This window comes from Drosophila sulfurigaster, chromosome 2R (assembly GCF_023558435.1).
Source record: "Drosophila sulfurigaster albostrigata strain 15112-1811.04 chromosome 2R, ASM2355843v2, whole genome shotgun sequence".
In the NCBI taxonomy this organism is placed as follows: Eukaryota; Metazoa; Arthropoda; class Insecta; order Diptera; family Drosophilidae; genus Drosophila; species Drosophila sulfurigaster.
In genome coordinates this window covers 15364276-15382631 of record NC_084882.1, presented here as the reverse complement: position 1 = coordinate 15382631, position 18356 = coordinate 15364276, and the positions used below count along the sequence as shown (strand labels likewise).

Sequence of the window (18356 nt, the reverse complement as noted above, 5' to 3'; positions counted from 1 at the left end):
GTACTTACCCACCAAATTGGTACCACAAAAACATATTCTTGGATAAATAATATTCACACTGAACCTTTCTTTATTCATCTACATGTGAAATTATAGTATAACATTTAACAGGCACTAAAACCTCAGAAAAGTAAATAAAATGCACGTTAAATTAGGACAAAAATTGGTTGTTTTTCTTTTATTTAATCATAAAACTTCGACCACAAAATCTTACGAATGGAATACACATACAATACAGAGATTATAGATTAATGAATTCTAAAAGGAATCACTGGCGAATGCAGAATAGTTGGAACGAAATTGGGAGTAAGGGGGGAACTATGCGAATGTATCGATTATCGATTAGAGATTATCGACATCGATCTATCGTTGTATGCACCTGACTCAAAGAGACGGCCAAATGAGCCGCACTAACTACCCAGTACCAGTTCCTCAGTCCACCTCTAGTAATAGCCAAAGGTGATGTCGTGCAACGGCTGAGCATTGCCCTGGGGCAGAGCATAATCACGCGCCAGCTGATCCAGCAGGCTGCCACTGCCCCCAGCACGTCCCTGAGCACGTGGCTGATAGCTCGACTGTGGCTGCTGCTGTTGCTGTGGAATGCTCTGCTGCACTGGCTGTGCCAATGGCGCCTGGGTGGGGCCAAAGTGCACTGGCTCGAGCAGCGGGCGACCACCAGAAGCGGGTGCCAAGAAGCCCTGAGCACGTGCGCTGCTGGGCGCCGGCGAAGCGGGTGGCAAGGCATAGACGGGACGTGAGATGCGCACATTTGAGGGACCCTCGCCAAAGCTTTGCGACTGCGAGTAATCGGGCTCGGGGCGCGAGGGACGCTGCTGTGGCGAGTAGAGCACATCAGTGGAACGCTGTGCCCCAGGCACTTGCAGACGTGGTGGCGCTGGACCCAACGAGGGCTGTGCTTGCGGTACATACTGAGGACGACGTGGTGGCTCCGCTTCCTCCTCTTCGTACTGCACATACTGTGGTTGCGGTTGTGGTTGTGGTCGTGGTGGCAAAGGAGCTGGTTGCGGGCGAGCCTGTTGCTGGGGACGCTGAACTCGCTGTGGAAGAAGACACAGTTAAACAAAGGTCAAGGAAGTGAAGGTTCAAATGCAAATCTCTTACGTAGGGACGCTGCGGGCGTTGCTGGGGCTCATCTTCATAGTCGGGCTCCTCCTTGGTGGACTCATCGACCAGCGTGGGTGGTGCGACAGTGATGCCCTCGCCCGAAGGCTGGAAGCCATACTTGTTGGCGCCATACTCGACAACACGAACCTTGCCATCGGCATCCACATAGCCGTATTTGCCCTTCACCTCACCGGTGGCCAGTTTTGTTTCGATCTTGAAGGAGCCATCGGCACCCTCATAGCCATAAGTATAGGAGCCATCTTCGTTGTGTCTAGCGCAAAAAAAAAGGTTAGTCAAGATAAATTACAAACTATCTGTCAACTCACTTGTTGATCTGCTTAAGAATGGGCACTGGCGTGGGGCGGTTTTCCTCCTGTGCCTGGGACTGCAATCGATGTGGTGCTGCTCGTGGTGCACTCGGTTGATAGTCTTGATAATCCTGTGCAGTAACCAGTCCGCCAAACAGACAGCCAATCAACAGTAAACGCTCAAGCTGCAAATCGAAATTTAAATGGATTGAGATTGAGAATAAGAACTCAAATGGCAACCGGTTTGGTAATTGCAAGGCGGAACACCTTGGCAGTGCATTACAAGAATGCGCGGCAAGATGACAGCAAAGTCGACGCGCCGACGATGGCTTGACAAGTCTACAAGACTCTCAGAGCTGTCTACCTTTCACTTTTGTTGGCCAATGACATCGAACAATTGGCAATTGGCCATTGGCCAGTTGGGCAAGTTGTCATTTAGCGGCACTGGACGCCCTCCAATGCCAAGCAGGAACCGATTGCGTCGGCTAGATACGACTAACTACAATGTATCCAGAGACATGTTGCAAATGTTGCATAAACCCAGAGGTAGAGAGACATGCGATTTGCCGCGCAAGAGGTGCGGCAAAAATGATGGCCATATTCAATACAACAGCTGGGCAGAAAATTTAATTGAATATCCATTTCTACACTAGAGAGAAATGCATGAAATGCATGAATTACTCATTTCTATTCAGGCTCCCACACATCGCGCAGCGCTTCGCTGTGGTTGAATAAATTCACTACTGGTGTGCCACACACACATACACAAATTATGTGAGTTGTGGGGGAAACATGCAAACCGAATTCCGCAAAAAGCCAAAAACAAAAACACAAAAAAGAGAAATAGAAGCAAGAAAGCGAATTTCCCACACATGCCAATGTGAGATACTCGTGTGTTCGTCGAGTATGTTGCAAGCATCTGAAAGATGCCTCTCGACTTGTGCGCTTGTACTTGGCAAATGCTAAGGAAATTACAATGCTCGTACGGGTTAAGCTCAAGATTTGGCAGTTGGTCGACAGTTTGACAAGCGCATCGAGCTCTCAACAAATGGAGTTCCACATATACCCTTTTAAATAATGAGCGCTTAACAAGGGTATTCTAAAAAGATTTTCCTAGTTTTTCAAATGGAAAATATTATAAGTTTTTCTTACAAAACCGGATTTAATAAACATCCTATCTATATAAGATTTTAGTTTGTTAAAAAATTCAATTAAAACTACTAAAATTTGTCATTCATTATTGATGTTATAAAATTTAAACTAATTTTCTAAATTTAAAATTTGCTTCACAGACACTTTTTTGGGTTTCTTTCAGTTTTGAAATTAAGAGTTTGAAAATAATTCTATATATTTTGTATTGTTATTATTTATATTATTCTACTTTAAGTAATAATTCTGCATAAAAATTTCTAAAATTATTAAAAAATCCCTACTACACAGAAATTTGAGTATAATCACTATACTTATTTCTAAGCCTACTTTATAAATGTAGGGTATTTCGTAGTCAACTAGCGCATTTCTCTTCTATGTTATGGCATGTGGATGCCTGCGGTAGACATTCCGCATGATGCTAGAGACTTCTGCACCGCCAATTCAAACTGAAGCAATGGTCAAGGGAATTCGCTTAACTTCGAATTGATTCAAAGGGAGTTTTTGCTCGATGTCATGACTGACATCCAAGCAGCGACAAAAGCATTCTATAGAGCTTTTCAGCTGTGCGCAGTTTGTCAGGCAATCTGGCAGCAATGTGTCGTTGCCGGCTTTAACTGCGAAAATCCTTTCACCTCCAGCTCAGCTCACCATAAGCGATACTACATATAGATGCCAGCTACCAGATGCCATAGCCTTGGCTTCGCACACACGCCAGTTTTGTCGGCCTGGACATGGACCTGGCTGCAATGTGTTGCCACTTTTTTGTTGTGTCTGCTGTGTGTGTATTGACTGTCCGAAAAATGTTGGCTACCAGTCGCAGCGTGTGAACTGAACCAACATGCATGTGGATTTGGATTCGCTTTAGCTTGTGCTGTTGCTATTGCTGTTGCGACTTTAAAGTTGCCTTTTGATATTTTCGCGCTGAGAATGGAAGAGGTAGAAGACTGGAGGCGACAAGTGGGAACGGGACATGGCAGAGCATAATGGGATCGCAGTTTGAAGTGCGCTTGTTAGTGCAACTTTTTCTAACTGAAGTTCCTGCAACTTTTTTTCCATAGAATCTGCTGCAATTACGTACACAATGCGAGTGCAGAGACACACTCACACACATATGTGACAGCTCATAAATAATGTTAGAAAATCCAGTTACCAAATTGGGTGCACAATTGCCAATTGGCTTGCTGGCTGCCTGGTTGACTTGTCTGGCTGACTTGTCTGGCTGGCTGCTCTAGCAAATTAACGGTTCACTCGATTTGCATAGCAAATTATGCGATATTTTCGCATAGTACAGAGCACATTGCCTATGATGCCATGACGTAACCATAGCCAGCCAGACAGACAGCTCTCAAGCAGAAAGATTGTTAGTCAACGATCAGTGATCATTACAACAACAACAACAACAAGTCACTTGAGATTGCCTTACAACGCATTCAATCTCAACTCTGACCTTTTACCACACAAATACACACAAAGCACACACTCGTTTCTTAGTAAATATATTCAGTTGAAAATTAGATAGTTTATTTTTTTCTTGGTGTAGGTTTTGCACACATCCTACGATTGGAACCTACCACTTTCATATTGTTGGTTAAACGCTCTTTGTTCGTGGGTATTTCGAATCGATTAAAAACTTTAATTGCAATCACGTCAAAAGACCTTCGCTGGCAAAGCACCCAGCCCAAAAAGCCAGCTTACAATGGCACCAAAAAATCACTTTCAATTGATCTAATGAACCGGGACTGAAACTGAAACTGATACTCAACTTGTTGAGTTGTGTTTCTCTCTCTTTACTTTTGTTTTTTTTTTTTCTTTTTGTCTTGCGAGTTCGCGTTTTAGCTGTGCGCCAACATTTGCTTGAAACCGACAGCAACTGAGCCGCCCAAGTTGTTGTATTTCGCTTTATATACCGCCGCGCATATTGGTCGAGGAAAACCTTTTTCATACCACAACACAACGTCCAACACCAACGGGAGGCAGCGCAGTCGCCGCAAAACTTCACCAACGAGTCAGCGGCGCATGCGCTAAAGGACAGGTACCCAACAACCAGCAACAGCAGCAGCAGCAACAGCAACAACACACACAGTACTCCACACTCACACACAACATATCTCGTAGATATACTAGACAAAGCCATGAGCATTGAGCTCAGAGCTCAGAGCTTGGGCCAGTTTGAGCTCTTGTGCGGTTAGCAACGGTTCTCTCTGTGCTTTCAAGAGCTTTTTATGGGGAACCAACACAAGCACAAGCACAACAGGAATGGCCAAGAAGTGGTTGTGGCTATGAAAGTCACATAAATCCACAGCTAACGTTACAGCTTAGGTTTTTCAGACTAGGAAACAGTATCAAATGCAAAATATTAAATAATATTTAATTGCTTATGTCTATGTTGAGCCACGTTTTTATGTAAATTCTTCATTTGATTCCTTCTTAAATATTTCTCAAAATTCTCCAAAAAGCTACATAAATCCATAGCTAATGTTACAGCTTATGCTTAGCAAACTAGGAAGCAGAATCAAATAGTAGTTAATAATTAAAGTATATAACTATAATTATTTAGTTCTTCTGTCTGCTAATTGCCATAACTGAAACCACTTTAAATTCTTCTTTCGTTTCCTGCTTAAATCTTTTTTCAATCCCCGTTTAAGCTGAGGTCTTATCACACACCACAGTCCCCAACCAATTCACTTGGCTCAGGCGCTAATAAATTGCCTTAGCACACACCCAAACCAATGAAATAACTTCTCCAAAACACTCACACGCCATTAAATTGCCCAACAAAATACTCAAAGCGATACAATTAATCAAGAATGCGAGCGTCATAAATGTGAAAAATTACCCCAAAAAAAATTGACAGGCGGCATTGGAGTTGATTGAAGAAATGAGCGAATGAGCCGACAAAGTGAACTTGGTTCAAGCCAAATGAAGCGTGGCGAAAATAACTTAAATTGTTTGCTGGACAAACATTTAATATGCTTTTTAAATCTGCCAAGTAACAGTTAATTTAGTTGCGAAATTAACTATTTTTATTATATTCTATAATTAACTATTATTACTTGCTAAGTAAACTTGTCTCTTGTTTAGTGTTGAATGTATATTTTTAATGGTTTTCTAAGCAGCAGCAAGTAATTACTTTCATATATGCATTTGGTCATAAAAAACCTGTCTTATTAGGCCACATTTTAATTGACCGCAATTAGCTAGTTTTATTGAACCCAGACTGAATTAAATTAATGATGTTATTGTTGACAAAACAAATAAATATTAAATACAAATTAAATTAAATACTCAAAATAAACCCAAATTGAATTTGTTTTCAAGCATTTCGCAAGTAAACCGGATCACAAATCGACAGAGTTGAGCAATATTAATGAGTGCCAGCTCATACATAGTAATAATTGCCTCATTTCTTACACAAAAGGTGGCAGATTTGATCAGCCAGGAGCTGCAAATTGCTGTGTGGTAGCTATGGCAACCAACGGTGCGTATACATAATGCAAAACACTTCCGTTGGTTTGTCTTTATCGCATTGTGCTGCTGCATGTTAATGAACAACTAACTGTTGCCCGTCGGGGGCATGTAATTTGCACACTACTCGCACACATATGAAGTGCGAGAATTGAAAGCTGCCCCCACACCTCAAAATATGCGAGCAAATGTGTGTAATATACCTTTACTTCGTTTACTTCGCTCTGGGTTTTGTGTACACAATCGAAGTGGCCTTGCCGTTGCTTAATGGCATATACGCAGAGCACCGTTACAATGTATGTACATAAATATGGATATGGAATTGGAATTCGATATGCATTGGGACAGATTAAACTTGCAGACCAATATACGCACACACACACGCACATTGCAATGGACCCGCTTCAGACTAGGAAATAAAGCAACTACTCTGACCCATGACGCACTTGATTTCGCTTGGGGGTCGGTGTCGAGTTTATTCTTACCGAGTGCGTATTGGATTAAGACTCGTTTCTCAACTGGTTTGTCTGGGGGAACAATGACAGAGTGAAGTAGTAGGCTTGTTTCCACTGTGTACCTGAACTTGGACTCTTGTCTACGCACACGATCAAGGTTATTGATTACCACAAAACATTCCTCAATATGTTTCGCAAATATTGCAGCTGCATATTATGGATTCAAGACTTGCAATTACAGAATGCAATAAAACAGTAATCGAATTGTTGGATAATTGCATTTACTCTCAGCTATGAGAGATAGTTGTCAAATGATGCCCCAAGTAAAAGTTCAATGCTGCTTTTCAATTTACTTCAAATTAAATTGAGAAACAGCAATATATTCGTTATTGTATTTGCATCTATGTCCGATACCGTTAGTAGTAGTGGGCATTAAATTAAATCCTTCGGCAACGGCAGCTGCAAGTTCTTATGCCTGTTCACCTTGTACTTATGGTTCATGTGCTATTTCTGACAACACCCAAGCAGCTAGTAACAGCTGCTGTGCAGATTTAGACTACAAAACACAGCAAGAGCTGAAGAAACAAAAAATATACACAAATACAATACAAGAAAAAAATACAACTGAAAATATGTTGGAGGAAAATTCTTGAGTCATGGCAACGCCCCGACAGCGCCCAGACAAGTTTCACTTTTTCTTGGCATCGAGCAAAGTATTTTGCTCTGCGCAAAATTATATAAACGCTTGCAAAAATAATTCCACCAGCACTAGTGTAGTGTATGCGTGTGTATCTGTGTGTGTGAGTGCATTTAATAGGTGCAGTCAACTGGCGTTTGATTCTTCGTGTTGCTGCTGCCAAGCAAAAAACATTTCAAGTATGGCCCGCCAAAGTCGCACAGTGGTCGAAATTGACAAAAGGCACAACCATAAAAACCATTCAATTAACTGCAATAAATCGCCGATAAGCACAATTAAATTAATTAAATCAATTTGGAAAAAAACGATTTGCATGCGATTGTCGCGGTTTATTGTTCTCTGGCCACTGTGCATTTGGAGCCCCTAACAACAAACCAAACGCCCCTGCAGCTTGTGAACTCGTGTCTCCAGTTGCACCTTCTACACCGAAAACATGGCCAACATGGAGCAGTTGTCCAGTGCCCAAGTGACTAACTGCCTTATTGCCATACTGTCTTAGTGCCTTACTGGCTAACTGGTTGGCTGTTGTTGTCTGCGGTGCATTTGAAAGTGGTTTTGGCCATTGCATAAGTGCACCAAATTCCAATAGCAACAACCACAACATCGACAACAACACAACAGGGCAGAGCTGGTTTCTAATAGTATCTAAATCAGTTACAATTTTTTACTATATCATTCTTTTTTTTCTGCTGTGTTGTGCTGTGTTGTGTTATGTTGTGTTGTGTTGTGTTGTAGCCAAGTGTTGACGTAATGCACCCGATTATTGCCGTATATTCAATTGGGCCAATTGAAGCGGAAAATTTAAAGCACAAAACACACAAAGCAAAACCCAAAGCCAAAGCCAAGACATGGAATGTTTTTTTGATCTCATCGTTGGTTATTTCCCCAGTTTTTATTGAGTATTCTTTCAACATTATATTCGTATATTAAACACAATACATACACATACATATTTAAACAGACATAGATAGATTTCATATATGTATATCTGATATCGGGAGTGACTGATTTATTTGGCAGTAACAAAGATTGTGACATTGTGTCCTCGGACATCAGTCGCTTAGGCTAGTGGCTAACTCTCTGAGCAACAGACAAATTGCTTACTTTACTTTCTGCCCGTATAGTCGATGCTATAGGAGCCCGTGTAGATGTTCAGATTACGCAACGCCGGATGATGTTGCTCCGGCTGTCCATTATAGGGCTGCTGTTGCTGAGGCGCATAATATGACTGCTGCGCTGGTGGTTGATAGTAGCGTGGCTGTGGCGCTGGAGGATTGTAGTATTGTGGTGTGGGATTGTAGTAGGGACGAGCTGGGGCCGGAGCTGGAGCTGGTGCATACTGCGGCTGCTGCTGATGGCGTTGCCCAAAGTCGTTCAAGCTGAACTTGCTGGCGGCAACTGCCGGGCGATTGAACTTCTGATCCTTGTAGTAGACAGCGGGATCTTCGCGATACTGGCCATCGTCCAACTCATTGGGACCCAGTGGATAGGGATTGCTGTTAGTCAGCGTTGGCGGCGGCACATTGATGTGACTGCCAGCTGGCTCAAAGCCACGCTTGCTGGCACCGTACTCGATCTCACGCACCTTGCCCTGATCGTCCACATAGCCATACTTGCCATAGACCTCGCCATTGGGATACTTTGTTTCGATCTTAAAACTCTTATCGGCGGCCTCGTAGCCATAGGTGTAGGATCCGTCGTCGTTGTGCTTATCGATCTGCTTCAATATGGGCACGGGCGTTGTATAATCCTGATGTTGCGCATACGCAATGTGAGCCAGCGCCAGCATCAGGCAACAGCAAGTGGACTGTGCAAAAGAGAGACATGAATGACAAGTAAAAATTAAATTATGTTATTAAACAATTGCTTTAATTAATGAGACAAATGTGACAAATATTGAAACACTTTAACGCGCCAACACTAATTGATTGTTTCCCAATATTGTAATTGCAACTTAATTTGCCAAATTGGCAAGCAGTATTCATTCGATTTTTTTGGGCTTACTCAACGGCAAAGCATTCCGTAAAGTCGCGCTCAAGGACGCTGGTAAAAGAATTGCAATTAAGCCCCATTTAATCATGCTCATAAATCTCAAGACACTTGGCGCACACAATGTTAACTCGTTGACTTGTAGACGGGATTTATAGGGGCGTCAAAACCAGTTTTGCGACTGCATTCTAACGCTTTGACTAAGCAAAAATACTTGATTCTATCGACAATTTCAAGGGTTTCATATTGCACTTTGTTTATTTGTTTATTTCGTCTTGGTTTGTTTTGCTCACCAATTTCAGCATTTTGTCAAATGTTTTGTGAATAATTACGATTGTCGATTCGCTTTCACCAATCTCAAAACAGTTGCAAACAGTTAAATGGGAATACAAATGAATTGAAATCCAAACGCAGCGAATAAGTAGCGTTCAATTTGAATAGCGAGCGCTTTATGCTTTTGTTTATTTTTTCCTCTGCACTTCCACACGAGACTCTGCGCAACGAAACGACAACTCAAAAGAAAATCAGGGCGTGCAACGCTTTTATACCACGAACAACAATTCGAGCAAAATAAGTAAATTTGAAGTAAAGTAAAACTGTAAGCCGAAGGCGGCCGACACTCAATTGCCCGGTGGAGATCGTGGCAGGTGCAGGGAGTGGTCGGGCGTCGGTCGGGTACGGGGGCGACTTGGAGCTTACCAGCGACCACTTGGCTCTTGGCTCTTGGCTCTGACAGCGATCAGCTGCGATATACGAAGCTTGAGCCCGAACAGAATCGAGTGTGCGCTGGAATGCCGCATAGAAATCGAAAGCGTTATTAACGCCAACAGCCAACTATCGTGTACTTCCTGCCCCCGCTTGCCAGCTATAACATGTACATACATATATATATCTGTAGAACTCTATAAGCAATCAGGTTATTAACGTCTAAACAAATTCTTGGCTGGCAATTTATGCTGGCAACTCGCACATACGCATATGAAATCAGCTCGTTCTATTTGGAGCACAGAATGCAGCGAGTCTAATGAGGGGGCAGCTGTTGTATACGGAAGCTTTAGAACAGCTCAAGAATTTCAATTATGTGCAGCTCACAACTGGCTTTATTGTCCCTTGGCCAGCATTTGAAATGCGACTGCAACGACCTTTGCAAAGCTTTTGACCATTTCTTTGCTCTCCACCGAGACAATCGAAATACTTTAAGTCCACTGACCTAGTCAATGTTTGGCAAATTCAAACCAAAAACTGGTTAGCCACAACGTAGAGGAGAAATTGAAATAACACAAATACATGTATATGCACTTTAGTAAAATGATATAAAAATAAAGGCTGATTAAAAGAGTCATAATTTAAGAAAAAAATATAATACTACAAAACAAATATATTTATGAAAATTTGTAAAGAAGCTTGATAGTACAAAAATAGTTTAAAAATAAAAACAAAAAATATTCAAATAACAATAACAATTTTAATTTGTATAACATAATTTCATAGCGACCATCAGATAAATACAGAATTTGTTTTTTAATATTTACAATTATATTTAGAAATAACAAATAATATAATATATACATTATTTTCATCATCATTCAGAGTATCGTCTTAGCCAGCAAAAGGTTTTTTTTTACCTTTTCTCTGGGAAATTGATATACTTAGAAAAAGCTCATTTAATTAGCGTATACTTAATACGTCTACACATTATAAGCACATATGGGACAGGTTTTGAAAGACAAATTGTTAATCAAATCCCTGATATAAATACTTGGCTGGCACATACTGGAATATCTTGCTAAATCGATCTAGCAGCACCGTGTCAAAGGTCTGAGTCAGCACCGGACGCAACACATCGTAGAGAACACGCCAATTCTCATTGAAAAGCTGATTGGCACTGTCTTCGAGTTCCCGATTGCCACCAAAGAGATTTGTTAGATTTATGCGAACCTTATCGACACGCTTAACATCTGTTTTAATGGCAGTAACATTCATAAAAGTTAAATCCTGCGACTGTATTGGTTTCATCTTCATTCCCAAGTAAAACTCCAAATTATCTGCAATATTTACGCAACAAAAAATGAGAATTGCATATTGCAAGCATTTCGAATTTTCTTACCAATTTCAGAATTCAAAACGCCAGCACTATTTAAATTGAGAACCAGCACGTGGCCCCTTAGCTTGTAGTTGCACTTGAGAGTGATTTTTGAAAGCTGCACATGGAAGCCAGTCGCATAGTGGCCAGACTTGAAGATAGAGCTAAAAGCCATTTATATCGCATTTAATTTGCTCAACAAGCAGTTTATTTCGTGCAGCTTACGTGCTGTTGAGTATCTTAGCTTGGCTAAGACCATATGTTGTCAGGTTGCGCAGTGCCACTTGAACGTCCAGATTAGGAGGCACACGTTGGGCAATCCGCAGCTTGCCCACCCGAAAAGGATCCAAGGCGCCCACGCCGCGCAGACCAGGCACACCTGCAAATAAATTGTGATTGCAGCAAGACTGCAATGGCAATTTATTGTCTGGACTTACCATTCTGCCAGTGTTGGAACATATTCTCAATTAATTCACTTAAGCAGGCGTTATTCTCTGAATCCTTTAGAGAACATGGCTTGATAAAGTCCGCTGTAAGAAATAATTTGTATGATCTTAATATAAAATTCCAGTTAATTTCACTTACGTCGTTCCTGAAGATATGGCTGCTGGGCCCTCAGCACAAGAAACCAGAAAGATGAGCTCAATACGAGAAACCGCAGGGCAAATGCTGTCATTGCAACTACTTCAGTTGACTGCTCACTGTACACTGGACAACTATAAACTCAACTGATCGTAAATAGCTTTGGCTATGGCTATGGCTATGACTTTGCTAAATTAAGCCTTGACATCAGTCACAGTCGCAACTCATGTAACCAGTGTGAGGGTTAATCAACTCAGCAACCGCAGACCTTGAATTTGTCGGCAAGTAAGACTTATGTTAAAGTCGTATGCTTAGTGCATATGTCATTTTAATTATGGTAACCGTCGTCGCATGCAGACGTGTATTTATTGTGCTCCGGGAAAAAATATTCAATAAGATCACATAAGTGCAGTGACTGGTTTAAAAAATCTACAATATCGCGAAAAGACGCTCTTTGCGATGAAATCGCTAATGTTTATATTGATTGATTAATTAATTAATATAAATCATAACAATTAAAACTCTAATTAATCAATCTCGATTACAATGAGTCAAAACGACATTCGTGCACAACGTCACCGTGAGCAAGACGAGAGACGGCTCTCACAACAACGAAACAACGCGTACTTCTCTTTTAAAGCGACCGAATATAATGCAAGCTCTGATCAAGTGCGGTCAATTACCCCAACTCGACCGAATTCTTAAACGTAGAGAGTAATAGAGCGCGCTCATGCTCTCCCTCGCTACCATCGATGTCTCTGCAGCCTAAGAGCGCAGTAACCAGCACCGCAATTTCGCTGACAACGTCAACCGTAACAACAACAACAACCGCAACTGTATCGACAGCGCGTTTAACGACATCATCAGCTAGCAGCGCAAACATTATTAAGTCTGTCGCTGCGCTGCCCGAAAAAAGAACAAAACAATGAACCTATTAAGCCGGCTGTGCAGACTGGTATGGATCGCTACATTCAAATTAAAAGAAAGATGAGCCCTCTAAATTCTCAACGCAAAATAACCCGTGGCAATGCTAGCCTAGCTGCAATAGAAACGGACATGAACTCGAACCGATTCAAAATCTTGGCAGACGCCTATGAGGTTGAGGCGGCCGAATCTACTGAAGTCGAGAAAAGGAAGCCAAAGCCTCCGCCTATTTATATACGAGAAAAAGTTCCAATGTTCTCGTCAACAAAATTATTGAGCTTATTGGCAAGGATAACTTCCACATAATACCCCTTGTAAAGGGCAACATTCACGAAACAAAAGTTCAAATGAAGTCTGAAGATAATTACAGAGTATTATCGAAATATCTTACCGATAATAAAAAGAACTTTTACACGTATCAGCTTAAAAGCAGCAAGGGTTTGCAAGTCGTACTCAAGGGTATAGAATCTGAAGTAACGCCTGCAGAGATAACAAAGGCACTACAAGAGAAGGGATTTAGCGCAAAGACAGTCTTCAATATCCTTAACAGGGATAGAAAGCCGCAACCACTCTTTAAGGTTGAGCTCGAGCCAGACAATAAGCCCCTGAAGAAATACGAAGTGCACCCTATATACAATCTTCAGTTCCTGCTGCATCGCCGAATTACAGTTGAGGAACCGCACAAACGCAATGGTCCGGTACAATGTGCGAACTGCCAAGAATATGGTCATACAAGGTCATACTGTAAACTGCGCCCGGTGTGTGTAGTTTGTGGAGAGCTTCATGACTCCGCACACTGCCCAGCGAGCAAAGATGACTGCAACTCGAAAAGTGCGGCAACTGCGGTGGCAATCACACTGCTAACTATAGAGGTTGCCCAGTTTATAAGGATCTGAAAAGCCGCATTCATCAAAAAGGAATTACCGCCCGAACCCAAAATAAAACGTTGAAAGTCTCCAGATCAAACCCTGAAGTCTTCTTCTCGACTGCAGCCAGATCCTCACTAGGACCTATTAACTCTGACAAAAGTGTGACATACGCAAGCGCTTTAAAATCAGGACCGGCTATCCCTGCCTCAAAAGTTCATTTCTGCAATCAGCATACCAAGAACCGAACATGGCTCAGCAACATCAATCGCCGGAGCAGTCAAAAGCAACTTCGAAGCTATGATATGCAGCTTACAACAAAGCCTTACAGAATTTATGTCATTTATGCGCACAACTATGCAAGATTTAATGCGAAACCAAAATCTATTGATTGAAATGCTGGTTTCACAACAATCCAAATAATGACTCCCTACGGATCTCTACGTGGAACGCTAACGGCGTTTCACAGCATAAACTTGAGTTAGCTCAATTCCTACTCGACAATCAAATCGACGTAATGCTGCTTTCAGAAACACACCTTACAAACAAATACAATTTTCATCTTCGAGGATATACTTTCTACGGAACAAATCATCCAGACGGTAAAGCACATGGTGGGACTGGAATTCTAATCAGAAGCCGTATTAAGCACTACTATCATAACAAATTTGCTAAAAACTACCTACAGGCCACATCTATAAATATAAAACTAAATACCGGCAACGAACTTACACTAGCCGCCGTATACTGCCCCCTCGCTTCACTATAGCTGAAGATGAGTTTATGCAGTTTTTCAACTCACTAGGAGACCACTTCATAGCAGCAGGAGACTACAATGCCAAGCACACACACTGGGGATCTCGTCTCGTGACTCCAAAAGGAAAGCAGCTCTACAATGCCATTATCAACGCCAAGAACAAGCTCGACTATGCTTCTCCTGGCACACCAACATACTGGCCGGCAGACCCAAAGAAACTGCCCGATTTAATAGACTTTGCGATTACCAAAAACATTCCAAAAATCTGATAAGCGCCGAATGCCTTTCGGATCTTTCATCTGACCACTCGCCTATACTGTTTATTCTACTCCGGCATCCAGGAACATTGGAACAATCACTAAAATTGACCTCACAGAAAACTAATTGATTAAGTACAGAAAGTATATAAGCTCACACATTGAGCTAAGTCCCCATCTCAATAATGAAGCCGACGTAGACAGCTTTGTTAATTCACTGGAGTCTGTACTTGTCTCTGCAGCCCAAGCTTCAACACCTCAAACCATAAATACACAAAGCAATCAAAAGAAGACAAATCTACAAATCGAGCAGCTCGTCCTCGAAAAGCGACGCTTACGTCGAGAGTGGCAATTCCACAGATCGCCATCTTCTAAGCAACGTTTAAGACATGCCTCACGTGAACTTACTAAAGCTCTACAGCAAGAAGAAGCATATGTCCAACGCCACTACATAGAGCAATTGTGTACTTCTAGTACGAAAAACTCACTATGGAGAGCTCACCCTACTCTGAGCTCACCGAAAGAAGCCGTGATGCCTATAAGAAATCCCACAGGAGGCTGGGCGCGTAGCGATGCAGACAGAGCCAGCACGTTTGCCAACCACCTTAAAAATGTATTCCAACCAAATCCTGCCACGAGTGCGTTTACTCTGCCGACTTTATCAAATGAGCCTCAGCTTCAACGTGAGCCAATCGAATTTCGCCCAAATGAAATCGTTAGCATCATCAAAAATCAACTGAATCCGAAAAATCCCCGGGATGCGACCTCATAACTCCCAAAATGATCATCGAGCTCCCATATTGCGCCGTTTGCACTATCACCCAGCTTTTCAACACCATCGCAAAACTTGGCTACTATCCAATGAGATGGAAGAAGTCAATTATAATAATGATAGCAAAGCCGGGAAAAGACCACACAGTCCCCACGTCGTATAGACCTATAAGCCTACTTTCATGCTTATCTAAACTCTTTGAAAAATGCGTTTTGATTCGGATAAACACGTACCTAAGACTCCAGGAAGGAATCCCGTCACATCAATTTGGGTTTCGTGAAAAGCACGGAACAATTGAGCAGGTCAACCGGATAACATCAGAAATTCGGAACGCGTTCGAAAACGAGAGTACTGTACTGCCATATTTTTAGATGTCTCTCAAGCATTTGATAGAGTCTGGCTAGAAGGTCTAATGTACAAGATCAAGACAATGCTCCCCAGCAACACCCATAAGCTTTTAGAGTCTTACCTTTACGACAGAAAATTTGTTGTGAGATGCAACTCTGCTATATCTGATGTTTTCACTGTTGGAGCTGGAGTTCCTCAAGGTAGTGTGCTAGGCCAACACTATACGTCCTCTACACAGCAGACATCCCGACAAGCACACGAATAACAACATCTACGTTTGCTGATGATACAGCTATTCTTAGCCGCTCGAAATGCCTGAGGCAAGCAACTGCGCAGCTAGCTCTTCATATGGTCGATGTTGAAAAATGGCTATCAGATTGGCGAATTAGAGTGAACGAACAAAAATGCAAGCACGTTACATTCACCCTGAACAGACAAAACTGCCCGCCGCTAACGTTAAACAACACTCCACTCCCGCAAGCAAACGAAGTGACATATCTAGGAGTACACCTCGACAGAAGACTCACATGGCGCCGGCACATTGAAGCCAAAAGAACACACCTAAAGCTAAAAGCCAGCAGCCTTCATTGGCTTATCAACGCTCGGTCTCCCCTTAGCCTTGAATATAAAGTCCTGCTATATAACTCGGTACTAAAACCTATATGGATGTACGGCTCCCAATTATGGGGGAGTGCCAGCAATAGTAATATTGACATAGTCCAGCGAGCTCAGTCGAAGATCTTGAGAACCATCACCGGGGCACCGTGGTACGTTCGCAACGAAAACATACAACGCGACTTAAACATCCTACCAGTCAAAGAAGTGATCGCAGAACAGAAGGAAAAGTACTTTACCAAGCTACTGTTGCACCCTAACCACCTGGCGAGAGGTCTAACAAGGTTGAGCAACCAATCACGTCTTCGTCGTAATGACTTACCCACCCAGCGACCGACCTGAGGGACGCGCAACCAGAATGCAGTTTTAACACACTGTTAGCTAAATTTTAATGTTAAGATTCGTAAACTTATTGTTAGTCTCAAAATCTAGAGAAGATTCAATAAATAAAAGCAAAGTCCTCAAAAAAAAAAAAAAAAAAAAAAAATATGTCATTTTATATCGGCATCAACTAAAATTTCATCTGTCTGGCAAGTTTACGAATAAAGTGGGTATATTTCAGTCCATCATTGTCTTTTAGATTCTTGTTTTTTAATTAGTTCTTAAGTAGAACTTGTTAACACCAAACTAAGAAAACAATGTTTTACACTTGTTTTGAAGGTCATTGAATAGAAAAGTGTCTAACGCCTAATAAGTTGCATATCAAGTATCAATAATATCGGTTAGAGAGAATAGTAACTGAACGAGCAAAATAAAGTTGAAAAACTTCTTAATTAAATCAAAGATGCAAATTTCAAAGAAAAAATTTTTTTTTCTCACTTTCTTCATTTTAAATCTAATATAGCAAAATTGCTGCCAGTTTTTAGCTCAGACAGATTCTGACAGTCAAGTCAGATTAAAGTCACAAGCGTCAAATTAACTTGAAAGTGTTCTGATCATCTTCTTCACAATGGCAGTCCAAGCTGGCAAATACTTGACCGAGCAACGTAAGCCTAGATTTATAAAATATTTGCATTCTTTAAGCATACAATACATACCCTTTTTAGCCGATGACGTGATACCCTGCTCCTTAGAAGATCCTGACTTTACGGAGATCCTCACTAAAAATCTTCAGACTATATTTATTAACTGGAGTGATGGATTACCTGATTCTGATATAGTAGGTCCGGTAGATCCATTCTATATAAAGGAATTAGATCTGAAAAGAAACTCATCACCAGATGACAGCGAACAAATAAACGTTAATACGGACTTGAAAAATATCGTTGTCAAAGGCGCGAGACGTGCAACAATTAGTAATCTCGAGTAAATACAAAAAGATATTCATTACTGATCGGATTGCTTATTCAATGAAGAATCTTTTCAGATATGATCCCGCCAAATATGAAGTCAAAGTTACTTATGAAATTCCCAGTTTAAACATTATTTTCGACTACAAGGTTAAAGGAACTTCTAATTCAGTAATTCTAGATGAAGAGGGCAAGGGTCAATTAGAAGTTGGTAAGATACTTCAAATATTATTAATCGATCATAATTTATATCCATAACTTACTACTAACAGGATACGTAGCTTTGAGCTTTGAAGTAATACTTAAACCAAGAGTCAAGGACGAAGCTACGTTTCTAGAAGTGGTGAAAGTCGAAGCTAGTTTTGGCAATGTCGAGGACCTTAAAATCAAACTGGATGACTTGTTTGGAGACGATCAAGAACGCAAGAAAGATGCTCATGCATTTTTACATAGAAACTGGGAAGATATTTTCGAGAATTTTCAACCCCTCTTTGACTATGTCGCTCGAACTATGTTAGCAGATCGTGCCAAGAAGATCTTAAGCTACATTCCAGCGAATTTTATAATATCGGACATTCGCTAAGTAACATGTAAAAATAAAATGAATAATGAATAAACGTATGTTTACACTATAGATTTATCAATTAAAATAAAAAAAAATCATTCGCTTCT

General features: G+C 41.3%; 4 protein-coding genes across 5 annotated transcripts; 1 reads left to right on the top strand and 3 right to left on the bottom strand.

Moving 5' to 3' along the window:
• Positions 1–151: 151 nt before the first annotated feature.
• Positions 152–4467, bottom strand: LOC133838176 (tyrosine-protein phosphatase non-receptor type 23). The gene is made up of 4 exons (XM_062269174.1): positions 4157–4467; positions 1452–1618; positions 1123–1396; positions 152–1058 (listed from the first exon to the last, which is right to left on the bottom strand). Exons 1-4 carry the CDS (start codon positions 4163–4165, stop codon positions 444–446), a joined length of 1065 nt encoding a protein of 354 aa, XP_062125158.1. The 5' UTR covers positions 4166–4467; the 3' UTR covers positions 152–443.
• A 3585-nt stretch (positions 4468–8052) lies between these two features.
• Positions 8053–9706, bottom strand: LOC133838220 (uncharacterized). The gene is made up of 2 exons (XM_062269242.1): positions 9485–9706; positions 8053–9009 (listed from the first exon to the last, which is right to left on the bottom strand). The coding sequence occupies exons 1-2, from the start codon at positions 9494–9496 to the stop codon at positions 8308–8310; spliced, it is 714 nt and encodes a 237-aa protein (XP_062125226.1). The 5' UTR covers positions 9497–9706; the 3' UTR covers positions 8053–8307.
• A 1034-nt stretch (positions 9707–10740) lies between these two features.
• On the bottom strand, positions 10741–12002 carry LOC133838852 (circadian clock-controlled protein daywake-like). The gene is made up of 5 exons (XM_062270083.1): positions 11860–12002; positions 11712–11804; positions 11500–11653; positions 11299–11438; positions 10741–11236 (listed from the first exon to the last, which is right to left on the bottom strand). Exons 1-5 carry the CDS (start codon positions 11948–11950, stop codon positions 10926–10928), a joined length of 789 nt encoding a protein of 262 aa, XP_062126067.1. The 5' UTR covers positions 11951–12002; the 3' UTR covers positions 10741–10925.
• Positions 12003–17210: 5208 nt separating this feature from the next.
• Positions 17211–18327, top strand: LOC133838460 (uncharacterized). 2 transcript variants are annotated; one of them, XM_062269576.1, is made up of 4 exons: positions 17243–17381; positions 17442–17700; positions 17762–17895; positions 17957–18327. In XM_062269576.1, the coding sequence occupies exons 1-4, from the start codon at positions 17345–17347 to the stop codon at positions 18265–18267; spliced, it is 741 nt and encodes a 246-aa protein (XP_062125560.1). In that variant the 5' UTR covers positions 17243–17344; the 3' UTR covers positions 18268–18327. The 2 variants fall into 2 exon arrangements, with proteins under 2 accessions (XP_062125561.1, XP_062125560.1); XM_062269577.1 differs by lacking the exon at positions 17957–18327 and having other exon boundaries at positions 17211–17381; positions 17442–17690; positions 17762–17892.
• The last annotated feature ends 29 nt before the right edge of the window (positions 18328–18356 follow it).